Source organism: Rana temporaria, chromosome 1 (assembly GCF_905171775.1).
Source record: "Rana temporaria chromosome 1, aRanTem1.1, whole genome shotgun sequence".
Lineage (NCBI taxonomy): Eukaryota > Metazoa > Chordata > Amphibia > Anura > Ranidae > Rana > Rana temporaria.
In genome coordinates, this window is record NC_053489.1 from 366,426,914 (window position 1) to 366,440,097 (window position 13,184).

The window sequence follows — 13,184 nt, forward strand, 5'->3', positions numbered from 1 at the left end:
AAGCCACACAGCCTGGTACCATCCCTGGCAGAGAAAGGAATGGAGTCATTGCCAAAATACAGATCTGGACTCTACCCAGCGGAGTATCCATGGGCAATTCGGAGTGAGCTGACTCCTGATCAGAGGAAACGTTGTTGCTGTATCGCTGGGTCAGGTGAGAGGGCTGATCGGCAATTATCTCCTGTATTATATCTGCAGTCTCTGACCATCTCCTGTAATATGTCTGCACTCTCTGACCATCTCCTGTATTATAAATGCAGTCTCTGACCATCTTCTGCACTATGTCTGCAGTCTCTGACCATCTCTTGTATTCATGTCTGCAGTTTCTGACCGTCTCTTGTATCATGTCTGCAGTCTCTGACCGTCTCCTGTACTATGTCCGGGAGCTCTTTCTAACAGAAGCACTCTCTGTGTGCATTAGAGAGACTCCCCTCCAGGTCTCATTAGTTTACGCTCTTCCTGTATTTTCTTGTTAAAAGATCATGGGAGGATCCCAGGGTAACAAATACTTCTTAGAGGAGCATCTCTGTGTTTGACTCGTTGCCATAAAAACATGTGTAAAGGGGAGGAGTTTGTAAGATGACCACACCCATGTGAGGGCACCAGAAATATTTCTGCACCAGGCGTCTGTGACCCTAGGATCGGCCCTGATAGGGGGAACACTGATCCAATGGCAAATTTAATCAGTGTGATGTGAATTATAGGTGCCGGGACTTTGCTACAGCGGCCACTGGAGGAGCAGGAGGCGGCGGACCGAGGGAGGGGAGGACGGGGTCGTGCTGGGATATTCAAATCCCAGATCCAGACACATGCCAGGCTTCATTGCTAGACACAGATCAGGCTGCATTGCTGCGCACTGATCGGGCTGCATTTCATAGGCACTGGTAAGACTGCATTAATGGACACTGGTAAGACCGCATTTGATGGGCACTGATCGGGTTGCATTGATGGGCACTGATAAAGCTGCATTTCATGGGCACTGATCAGGCTGAATTTGATAGGCACTGGTAAGGCTGCATTGCTGGCCACTGGCAAGACTGCATTGATGGCCACTGGCAAGGCTGCATTGATGGCCACTGATCAAGCTGCATTTGATGGGCTCTGGTAAGGCTGCATTTGATGGGCACTGGTAAGGCTGCATTTGATGGGCACGGATCAGGCTGCATTTGATGGGCACGGATCAGGCTGCATTTGATTGGCACAGGTAAGGCTGTATTTGATGGGCACTGGTAAGGCTGCATTTGATGGGCACTGGTAAGGCTGCATTTGATAGGCACTGATCAGGCTGCATTGATGGGCACTGATCAAGCTGCATTTGATGGGCACTGGTAAGGCTACTTTACTGGGCACTGGCAATGCTGTATTTGATGGGCACTGATCAGGCTGCATTACTGGGCACTGATCAGGCTGCATTTGATGGGCACTGATGAGTGAGCGGCCCGGGGGCCTGGGCCCCACTTTGCACAATCAATACAGGCAGCCTGAGGAGAGGGGCCCTGGGCCAGCATGCTCAGCAATCACGCCCTCACATGTATGCAGACACCTTGGGGCAGCAGGGGCCCCACATATCGAAGCCTTCATAGATTAGAAATATAGTGCAGAAGGGGCCCCCCAGTCGTTGCAACTTGTTTTAGAACAAGTAGCGAGGGAACCATTATCACACAGCGTGGTGTTTTTTTTGTTAGTATAGCATACAGATTAAATTATTTTGTAGTTACATCTGTGCTTTATTTATTTGTTTAATGCATGTGAATGTTACATGTGTCCTTGACACATCTAACATTCACTTCACATTAAATGTTGCAGTTATGTGTGTATATATATATACACACACGCGCACTTTTTTATTTTTGAGGTGGGGGTGTGGGGAATCTTGGGTGAGTTCCCACACTTTTTTTCCCAGGACTTGACCCCTGGCTGTGATATTCCAGCAGTACCCTGCAGCAAGGAATGGTGAGTCTGCATTTGTTTGCAGTGTCTCTATTAAAAGAGAGAGATCTGATTGTCTGTTTTCCCGGTGGACAGTGGGAGCAGTGTGCTGTTCTACTATGCTTATGTTTTTGCTCACGCAGGCTGCTGTTTTTTCCCCAGCCACTAGAGGGCGCATGTTTGTTCAAAGTCTAGCCTATTGTTTATTGTAGGCAGGAAGAGCAGCCATTACCATATGCTGACAGGTCGGATAGGCCTTGGAGACAGAACAGTGGCCTGTGAGTGTGTGAGTACTGGCTTGGTAATGGGTACAGACAAGTATTGATTACATGCTGCATATTTTCTGCCTTTCCAAAGGGCATGTACAGCTGTAAGTAGTAGATACACCCCTGGATGATTAGCAGTTCACTTTAAAAGTGTTATATTATGCTGTTCCTGCCCACAAGCAGATAATATGTGCTTGCAGTTCTATTGCTTAAATGCATGTTTTTATAATGCATGTTTGAAAGGCATGAGCGTAGTGCATATGTGCTTGGTATCCTTCAGGTCTAAAGCTACTGCAGTTGAGCAGGTGCTTGCTTACAAACTTATATATCACACAGTTGCTAAGCAAGGCCCAGTATCCTGGTGGTCTGCGTTCATACCCAGGGCCGGATTAACATAGGGGCTAGTACAGTGCCGGCCCAACACATTGTGCTGCCTGGGACCAAGAATGAAATGCTGCCCCCCCCCCCCCAGAAAAAAAATCACGCCAACCAAAAGGCCCCCACATTCATTATTTTATATCATGATAACTAAAGGGGACCCGTCATGGCTCTTTACATGTATAAAGGAGTAGTAAGAGGACCTGTCATTACTCTTTACATGTAAAGGAATATCAAGAGGACCTGTCATGGCTCTATAAATGTATATAGGACTATAAAGAGTACTTGACATGGATCTATACATGTATAAAGGAGTATAACGAGGGCCTGTCATGGCTCTATACATGTATAAAGAGGACCTGTCATGGCTCTATACATGTATATAGAGGACCTGTCGAGACTCTTTACATGTAAAGGAATATAAAGAGGACCTGCCATGGCTCTATACATGCATATAGGCGTATAAAAGGACCTGCCATGGCTCTATACATGTATCCAGGAGTATAAAGAGACCTGTGAATTTCCGGCGGCCACAATGTCTTTTGTGCAAACTAATCAATGTACGCTAATTGTGTTTTGTTTTTTTTTGGTACCAAAAATATGTAGAAGAATACATATTGGCCTAAACTGAAGAAAATTGTTTATTTTTCTAAATTTTGGGGATATTTATTATAGCAAAAAGTTAAAAAATATATATATTTATAGCACAAAAAATAAAAACCGCAGAGGTGATCAAATATCACCAAAAGAAAGCTCTATTTGTGGGGAAAAAAGGACATCAATTTTATTTAGGTGGCGGAACGGGCTGGCGGGCATCAGAATGCTGCCCCCCTAAAAGTGCTGCCTGGTACCCATGGTACCACCCGGTCCCATCATAGGGCCGGCCCTGGGCTAGTAGCAAACATCCGCTACATCTCTTCTTCTTTTTTGTTTTTACATAAAGGGTAGATACATTTGATACATCAAAGAATTACATTTATCGGAGAGCACTAGTTACAAAAAACTTGATTGTTTTGTTGAAGCAATTTAGCATCTGCATTTGTCATAGCGTTTCAGTGTCAAACCAGTATAGTATATAGAAAAGTGTTTCACTTGGCAGAATGATATTGATTTCTTTAGCTAACTTTTCATGTATTCCATTCTCTATCATTTTCATTCCACCTGCTGTCTGTGTGTTTATTGACCTATGTCTCTTCGCTGTCTTCACCTAAGTCTCAGTAGCATAGGGCGTGTGGGTATTTTATAGATGTACTTTTGCCAGAATATATTGCTAGCTCACTGCGTTAGCCAAGAATAAAATAAAAATAATTAATCCAGTTTGTGGCTGGGTTCACACTTGTCCGACAAACGGTACTACATTGGGAGCTCATGTAGCATGACGTGTGAAAATCAATGTTTCCCTATGAGAGCTGTCTAAACTGATCCTACACAAGTCGGTCCGACTTTGAAAATGCTCCCTGTACTACTTTTGGTCCTACATTGATCCTACTTCAGCCCATTGAATATCATTGAAGTCGGACCAAAGTAGTATCCTGTTCATGAAAGTAGGATGGATGTAGGACCATATTAGCAGAGCAAAGTAGGATGAAAGTAGTGTAGTAGTGTGAACCCAGCCTGTACCCTACATTTTCAAACCTGCATTTGGTTTTGCCTTTTAAATTTGTATTTTCTGTATACTGTGTTCAATGCCCCATGTTCATTTGTGTCTGTCTAAGCCCTTTATTATTTCTGGCCTGCCTGAAGCAGTTTAGGTCTCAGTTTCAAGGTACACTTTCTCGTTTACTATTTCTAGTATTCCTCTCTGGTGATTTCTGTTCTTCCTGCCTTGTTTGTTCTTTCCTCCAATCGCTGTTCAGATCCAGGACTCTGTTTTTAGCTTCGTCCTTGCCTGTACCTTGTGCCTTCCAGTGTCCTCTAAACTGAATTCTTGTATTCTGTAGTTGTTTACTACTGTACACCAGCAAGCCCAGGTAAACAAAATTATTTGCCAGTTACTGTAGGCAACTGAATATGGATGAACACATACTGTAGAGTTTTACCTACTGTATGGGGTGTTGTCATAAGATGAAGAGTTTTCCACAACCCTTGCAGGTCCTATAGCTCGGTAGCAGAACTACCTTGTCCCGAAATATTTGTGTTCCCATTTCTACCAATTCTCTGATATTTTGGATTCTGCCCTCTCTAGCTGTCCACATTTGGCTTCCATGATCTAACTTAGGCTGGGTTCACACTACGGTTTTCCCGTCCGTCAGCCGCATACGATTTCAGTATTGAAAACATACGGGCCCGGACGGGAAAACGTATAGATAGAGAATGCATTGCAAATCGTATGCACTCAGATGCATCCGGGTGCGTACGATTTGCTGGCAAAACGTTTTTTAAACGTACGCAAAACCGTGTTCAACCACGGTTTTGCGGTCGTTTTTAAAACAGTATGGCAACCGCATACGTTTTCCTTTAACATTAATGTCAATGGAAAACGTACATATGTGCGGTTCCATACGTTCCCGTCCGTTTCAGTCGCATACGTTTTTTCATATAAATCGTATGCGGCTGACGGATGGGAAAACCGTAGTGTGAACCCAGCCTTACTTCAGTTTTCTTGCTTGTTTCACTAGAAGTCGACAAAGCTGCAGCTGTACCCTATTAAATGAAAACATTCATTAAAGGGGTTGTAAAGGTAAAAAAATTTTCCCCTAAATAGCTTCCTTTACCTTAATGCAGTCCTCCTTCACTTACCTCATCCTTACTTCCTGTTCTTCTGTCTGTAACTCCACACAGTAATGCAAGGCTTTCTCCCTGGTGTGGAGTGTCGTGTGCGCCCCCTCCCTTGGACTACAGGAGAGTCAGGACGCTCGCTACGTTGCAGATAGAGAAAGGCGCTGTCTGTGTGTTAGTGGTCGTCCTGACACTCCTGTAGTCCAAGGGAGGGGGCGAGCACGACACTCCACACCAGGGAGAAAGCCTTGCATTACTGTGTGTAGTTACAGACAGAAGAACAGGAAGTGAGGATTTCTCATATGAAATGAGGACATTTAAAAGCAAAATGGAAGGATGAGGTAAGTGAAGGAGGACTGCACTAAGGTAAAGGAAGCCATTTAGGGAAAAAAATTGTGCCTTTACAACCCCTTTAAACCGTCATTTTCCTAAAGTGATCTTGACTCAGCAATGTAATAAAGGGTTGAACTTTATTACTTATTATTTGTTTGTTAACTGGTTCCTTTGTGTAACCTTTCAAATATGTGGATGTGGTGCAATAATTCAAACAACTCAAAAGTAGTTTAATAATAAAAGGAATTTACTTAGGTTGGTTTAAAGATGTATTACAGATGATAAAATGGATAAATACAGCATCACGCAAGTCCAGGGGAGCCTGTGATATATTTTGAACTTTGTGGAAGAGACAGTCCGCTTTTCCCATGCACTCTATCTCAGAGTCCTGGGTGAGCTCAACCAGTCTTTGTCTTACCCATATACAGTATAAATTGACTCGGAAATTAGTTAAAACCAGTTTTACCAAACAACAGTGAAAACAGAAATGAGTGTGATGACTGGCAGGAGTAAAACCAAGAGAAAAGACATTCTTGCAATGTTTGGTCAGTTGAGTGCAAAATATCCCCCTCTACCTTTTTATGCATTAGTGAGCCATGACAAGAAAAAAATGACAATTTCCCCATTACTCTGCTCTAACATAATAGAGGGAGAAGATCCCTGCAATATAAGAAGCTGAATATTTCTGCAATGGAAAATTTGACTGTCTCCATAGGCACCACTGCTATCAGACACTTCTGGAAGTGCCAGATAGCATGGTTCTCCCCGCAGGTCACTATATCTCTAGTGGCCAGAAAGAGCAGCTATAGCAGCCAGTGGGAAGCACACTGACATATCTGGAAGTGTTGGATAGCAGCAGGGCCCAGAGCTTATGAAGACAGCGAAGATTTGACTTTCCATCTGTTGAAAAGGTAAGTATTCATCTTCTTCTACTGCATAGAACACCTGCCTATGTTACCTTAGAGAAGCAACAGGGTTGTTTTAAAAGAGAAGTGTGTTTGAAGCTTTTTTGGCCATACTTCTGTTGGGGGGCACAGGGGTGCACTTATTTATGCTCTCCTGTGACCCAGAATCAGCTGACGGTGGGCTAAAATCAACTGTCAGATGACCTCTCAGAGTAGCTCCAGACTCTGGAGGGATAATAATATAGGGATCCACCCAGATGCCTTATAGGCAGCTGACCCACTGCACACTGCTGGGAGCCTGAGCCAGCCGCTCCCATATCTTCTACTGCCCAACATTCCAGTGAGCTCTAGAGGGGCAGATAACAGAGTGGAGACTGATAGTCACAGGTCTTTGCTCAGGGCGCACTTGAGAACTGAGCAATTAGCGGTCACCTGATCGCTCAGTTCTTGGGCGTAGAGCTGATGGGGGACAGGCACCATAAAGCTGAGTTTGTATGTTTGTATTTAATATTTCCCAAACTTCTCCTTTAAACACTATTACACAAAATGGAACTTAAATCTTAAAGGGTCAAGGTATACACACAACACATTTTAAATCTGAAAAAAGCAGGGATAAATATGTAATTCTTAAAACATTTTTTTTTAAATTGCTATTATTTTATTTAGCATTTCAAAACAATGCTAATAGTTGTATTGTGTCCAAATGATTTTTTTAAAAAATATATATTTTTTATAGCTGCATTTTTACTCATCATTGCACAGACTTGAAAAAATAATTAAAAATTAATTGTAAATTATCAGTGAGATATGACACCTGCTTTTTATTATCTTTAACGTACAAAAAATCTGAACTAGTGGGATCAAAACTGCAACATGCTGCAGTAAAAAAAATGTAAAGTAATAAAGAAATAATGGAATATAAATGTATTGTGCATAGACAGGCAGACATTTGCATGCACATACTTAAATTTGACATGTAGAACTAATGTCCAGGGACATGCAGTGAGGTCAGTGGCTGGTGAGGCACTGGCTAGTATCAGAGCCAGATACACACAGGTTACATACACCGCGGTTGTTAGAGTGAGAGCAATAATTCTAGCACTAGACCTCCTCTGTAACTCTAAATATGTAACCTGTAAAAAAAAAAAAAATTGTCACAATGTATATAATGTTTGGGGGTTCTGAGTAATTTTCTAGCAAAATAATTATGATTTTTTACATGTAGGAGAGAAGTGTCAGAATTGGTCTGGGTGGCAATGAGTTAATTACCATAAGTAAGTAATATACAAATAATTATTATATATTGTTTTTAAGGTCATTTACTATATTTTCTAAATCTGTACTCAAGCAGGTGGCTAAACGGACAAATTACTTAGGTTTGGGATAAATAATAAATTATTATGTTATAACATATAGCATATAAATATATGATTTAGCTTGAATATAACCGTTCCTTTTCAACAGAATCAGTTTCTACCTCTTAAAGCAGAGTTCCACCCATTTAAAAGTCAGCAGCTACAAAAAGTGTAGCTGCTGACTTTTAATAATCAGATACTCACCTGTACCACGGTCCAGCGATGCAGTCGCACAAAGCCTCGCTCCTCTCCGTGGTGCCGCCATTCTAACTGTGGCGTCACAGCCGGGCGTTGCACTGCGCATGCACAAGCCATGCTGTGTGCTGTGAATGGTCGGACAATCTTCTGGGACCTGTGACATGTCCCAGAAGATTGCAGGGAGGGAGGGGGGAGAGGTGATCTTCCTTCCGATGCTGCAGCGTCAAGGGAGGAAGTGGGAGCTGGGTGCCTGTAAAAACGGAGTATTTAAAGTGGTCGCTCTGTATTTAGCTTCTGACAGGCTGCGCAAAGAGTGTCATATCTCTGGAACCATAGGTGGCAGGAGCCCCAGTGGTGGGGTAGGACTTACGCCCAGCTATGACCCTCAAAGCTTGATTTCTTTAATTCATTTTTTATTTATTTATTTTAATGTTCAGGGCAGGTGAGGCCCTGCCTCATCTGCCTTCTCTGACTGCACGTCCCTGCTAATGTCTTAGTTTTATGGTGGGAATTTAGTTGTTTCAATCACACATACACACACAAGCTCCCTAATCCCTCCAGAACCTGTAATTTACCCTCTACTGGCTCTTTCATGGGAATACATTTATTCTTGCAAGGATCCAGGTGACACAACAGCAACTTATAGGGCAGGATAGATATTTTCATGCTGCGGTAAGCTGTGGAGTCTTTCAAATATTACAGTGCACCAGCTTCCATCAAAACCAATATGTTAGTGTTGGGTAGACTGATCCCTTACTAATTTTTTATTGTACTGCATTTATTTTTAATGTTCTGTATATTATGTATTACCATGTCCTCAAATGCTGTAATTTTTTCCTAAACCCAGCTTTTATAAAGCGAAACTGCACTCTATGATATACTGCATATTTTAACTGTATTGCCTTTTTATTCTTACATTATATTTATCATTGCCGATACACAGCTTGTTGTTTCCTTTTGGCAATGTTGTTTTAAGAACCTGCTTTCGCTGCTTACCAACATGTATCTCCCTGCAACCTACTACATGCCTAATTAGCCATTCTCTCCCTTGTTCATGTGCCTATGTATTTTGTTTGCATTACCCCTTATCATTGCATTTTGCATCTTAAATTCTATTTCCTGGTGTTTTATAGCTGAATCCTAAATCTTGCTGAATCTTGTATCTCATCATCCAGTATTGCTGTAAGCAGTTTTAAGTTACCCAAACCATGTATTAAGCCATAATTAAACTTTTTTTTGTGTCTAGCATTGCTCAAAGTTGCCCTTTAGTGTTGTAGCTTGGTTTACAGTATGTAGTCTGTTTTACTTTTCACTCCTGTTTGCTCTGCTCACACTACTTCCTTCCATTGTAGGATTGTTTATTTACCTGTATTTAGTACAAGATAAACTTACACCTTACTTTGTTTGTTTTTTCTTCACAAGTGTGGGATGAGACCATCCTCCCCTCAGGCTGTTCTTCTATTGGGATCGTGATAATTTAAACTTTGAAAGCCCTGGGTTATGTTTCCATTCTGAAATTATTCACGATAATCAAAATGTTTTTAATAATCATTTTTTCTCTCTTCAGTAGTTCCAATGGTAATATAAATAACAATGATGTTGTTATTCTCTTTCTCCTTCTGTAGCCTTTTCAATAGCTTGGGTATGTATTTCAAAGTGTCTTTTACAAGAAAGATCCTCTACCAGTCTGATCGTGCCTGCATGTACAGCTTTCACTAGATGCAGATGGCTAGCATTTCTCTCACATAGAATTTTAAATTACACATAATGTTGTAAATAAGTACCCCTTGAAAAGCTTTTCCTTTTTACCCATGAAGAGAGAAATTATGATGTAATTGTGTGATGGGGAAAATTATTCACAGAACAAACAGTGCACCAAAGGAAGATCTTGGACAATAAGAAGGTTTAAGGCTCAGTGTTGCCTTTTAAAATGGAGGTTCAGACTGGAAGATGCAGCAGGAATCTTTTACAAAGGTTTATTTCATGCCGAGAAGTTGTATTGAAGTCTATGGAATGATTCATTTACAAACTGGATCATCAGATTGTGGAAAGCTGGAACAGAAAAATACTTAAATTAATCTTCAGCTTTAACATTAAAGTGGTTGTAAATCTCTGAAATAAAAAATACAAAAAGCACATCCTTCTATAGTGTGTACTTGTAACAGCTCTGGAGAACGGAGTGAACCACAACTGCGGTTAGCAAGGATTTCAATGCACTTCTCTATGTGAGAATTCAGTATTGGACCCCAGGTGTCACTCCACGCAAACAGGAGTTTGGGGGTTCTCTACATCATCTCTCTCTCACATAAAGAAAGGCGTTGAGCTAAAATTATAGCATATAGTTGAAGTTTCCAATCCACTATATGCAAGTCACTATCAGTACGGAACCCCAGGCGTCACTCCACGCAAACAGGAGTTTGGGGGTTCTTTACATCATATCACTTAAACATATAGAAATGCATTAGGCCACTAAGGGAGTTGGTATGAAATACCATCAACCCTTAGCATAGAAAAGTTAGAGTGAACATGTTCAGCAAGTTAGGTCAAGGCCCATAAACAAATAACACCTATGTCAAGCACGTAGTAAATAGGAATTGTAAAGACAACTAATAGTTGCATATGAGAGGCAAATATAGCTCAGGTAATTTTGAGAGAAGATGTCCCTTTAAGATGTTCCTCAGAAAAACAGCCATAGGCACGACAGTTAGTCCCAAGTACAGGGTGGGCCATTTATATGGATCCACCTTAATAAAATGGGAATGGTTGGTGATATTAACTTCCTGTTTGTGGCACATTAGTATATGTGAGGGGGGAAACTTTTCAAGATGGGTGGTGACCATGGCATTTGAAGTCGGCCATTTTGAATCCTACTTTTGTTTTTTTCAATAGTAAGAGGGTCATGTGACACATCAAACTTATTGGGAATTTCACAAGAAAAACAATGGTTGGTTTTAACGTAACTTTATTCTTTCATGAGTTATTTACAAGTTTCTGACCACTTATAAAATGTGTTCAATGTGCTCTCCAGTGACATGCAACGAGTGCTACGCTGTGGGCTCTTGCTTTCACACTGGATACGCCTATAGCGGAGCGTTAAAATCGCGGTAAAACACCGCTATTTTACCGCGATTTTACCGCAAACTAGTTGAATTATTGTAGGAAAATTCAGCGAGAGGGAGAAGGGTAGACCAGTTATGTTGAAGATGGGTACAATAACATCTGAGATATTGTTCAAGACATTGGTTTACTCGTTCTGTCTGTCCATTTGTTTGAGGATGATATCCACTGGAGTATCTATGGTTTATTTGGAGAATATGACACAGGGCCTTCCAGAATTTCGAAACAAATTGGAAACCTCTGTCAGAAACCAGGCGTGAAGGAACATCATGTAATTTATTAAGATGATCAAGTAAAGTTTTACGCTGTTTCTTTAGAAGAAGGTAGTTTCTTAAGGCCTTGTACACACCATCAGTCCAAACTGATAAAAACGGACTGATGGTCTGATGTGCCTACACACCATCAGTTCAAAATCCGATCGAGTCCAACGCGGTGACGTAAAACACAATGACGTGCTGAAAAAAACGAAGTTCAATGCTTCCAAGCATGCGTCGACTTGATTCTGAGAATGCGCAGGTTTTGAACCGATGCTTTTGCGTACTAACCATCGGTTTTGACCGATCGGTCATCAGTCCATCAGTCCGATTTTAAAGCAAGTTCTAAAACTTTGGACTGAAGGACAAAAGTCTGATGGGCCATACACATGGTAGGTTTGGACTGATGAAACTGAACCTCAGTCCGTTTGCATCAGTTTGGACTGATCGTGTGTACAGGGCCTAAGAGGGACAAAATTAGCCATTTTAGTAAGCATATCAACTGTTACCATGATGGTGTTATATCCATTGGAAGGAGGCAATTCAACAATGAAATCCATGGACAATGCTTCCCAAGGTTTTGTAGGAATAGGTAAGGACATCAGCAATCCAAAAGGTGGTCTTCTTTCATGTTTGGATCTTATACAGACCTCATAGGTCGATACTTAATCTTTTATGGTGCTAGTCATGTTAGGCCACCAGAAATAACGTTGGATAAGATCAGTGTTTTTTTCTATTCCAGGATGGCCAGCTAGGGGAGCATCATGTAGAACTTTTAATATATGGATAACAATAGAAGTAGGAATAAAAAGTTGAGTATGCTTGTAAAAGAACCCTGCTTCATCTTGCGTTATGCCTCTGCTACTATGCCTCATGGCATCTATGCCATGAGGCATAGTAGAAACTTGCATTTTCAAACGTTGTTTAAGTAACTGTTTTAGATTGAGATTAGCAAGCATAAACTTATGAGAAGGAATAAGAAGGTATGGAGGAGGAAGTTCTTCAACAGGTTCTGAAAGTCTAGAAAGAGAATCTGCTTTTCCATTTTTTGCGCCAGGCCTGTAGGTAATCAAAAAATCAAATCTATCTAAAAAGAGACTCCAACGTAGCTGTCTAGAGGAGAGGGTTTTGTTAGACTTAAGGTATTGTAGATTACGATGATCAGTATAAATCATTATGGGATGTAATGATCCTTCTAGTAAGTGTCTCCATTTCTCCAAGGCGCATTTAATTGCAAGCAACTCTTTTTCACCAATAGGATAGTTACATTCAGCTGTATTCAAAGTTTTTGAGAGAAATGCAACAGGATGAAGTGGTGAATCAGGAGCAGAACGCTGAGAAAGGATTGCGCCTAGAGCGCATTGTGACGCATCAACTTCCAATACAAAATGATAATTAGAATTGGTAAGGTGAAGGATTGGAGCTGTGGTAAAGCGATGTTTTAATTGTTAAAAGGCGTTTTGGGCAGCTTTTGACCAGGTGAATTTTACTAATGAGCTGGTAAGCTGAGTAAGTGTTTTCACCAATAAAGAGAAATGTTTTATAAACTTTCTGTAGAAGTTAGTGAAGCCCAAAAACTCTGTATAGCCTTTCTACAAGTAGGTGTAGTCCAATTCAAAATGCAAGTCACTTTGGACTGATCCATCTGTATTCCTTTTGGAGAAATGACAAAGCCAAGGAAGGAAATAGTAGTTTGTTCAAAGACACATTATTCAAGTTTGGCGTATAAGG

The 13,184-nt window shown here is 41.2% G+C and overlaps 1 protein-coding gene across 3 annotated transcripts in view; it reads right to left on the reverse strand.

Moving 5' to 3' along the window:
- Nucleotides 1–9,423: 9,423 nt before the first annotated feature.
- ATCAY (ATCAY kinesin light chain interacting caytaxin) overlaps nucleotides 9,424–13,184 on the reverse strand; it is a 100,055-nt gene continuing 96,294 nt past the window's right edge. For all 3 annotated transcript variants that reach the window (XM_040322209.1, XM_040322213.1, XM_040322215.1), the window contains one exon: nucleotides 9,424–10,134. In XM_040322209.1, coding sequence (XP_040178143.1) covers nucleotides 10,101–10,134 — 34 coding nt within the window. In that variant the 3' untranslated portion in view covers nucleotides 9,424–10,100. The remainder of the gene's footprint in view (nucleotides 10,135–13,184) is intronic.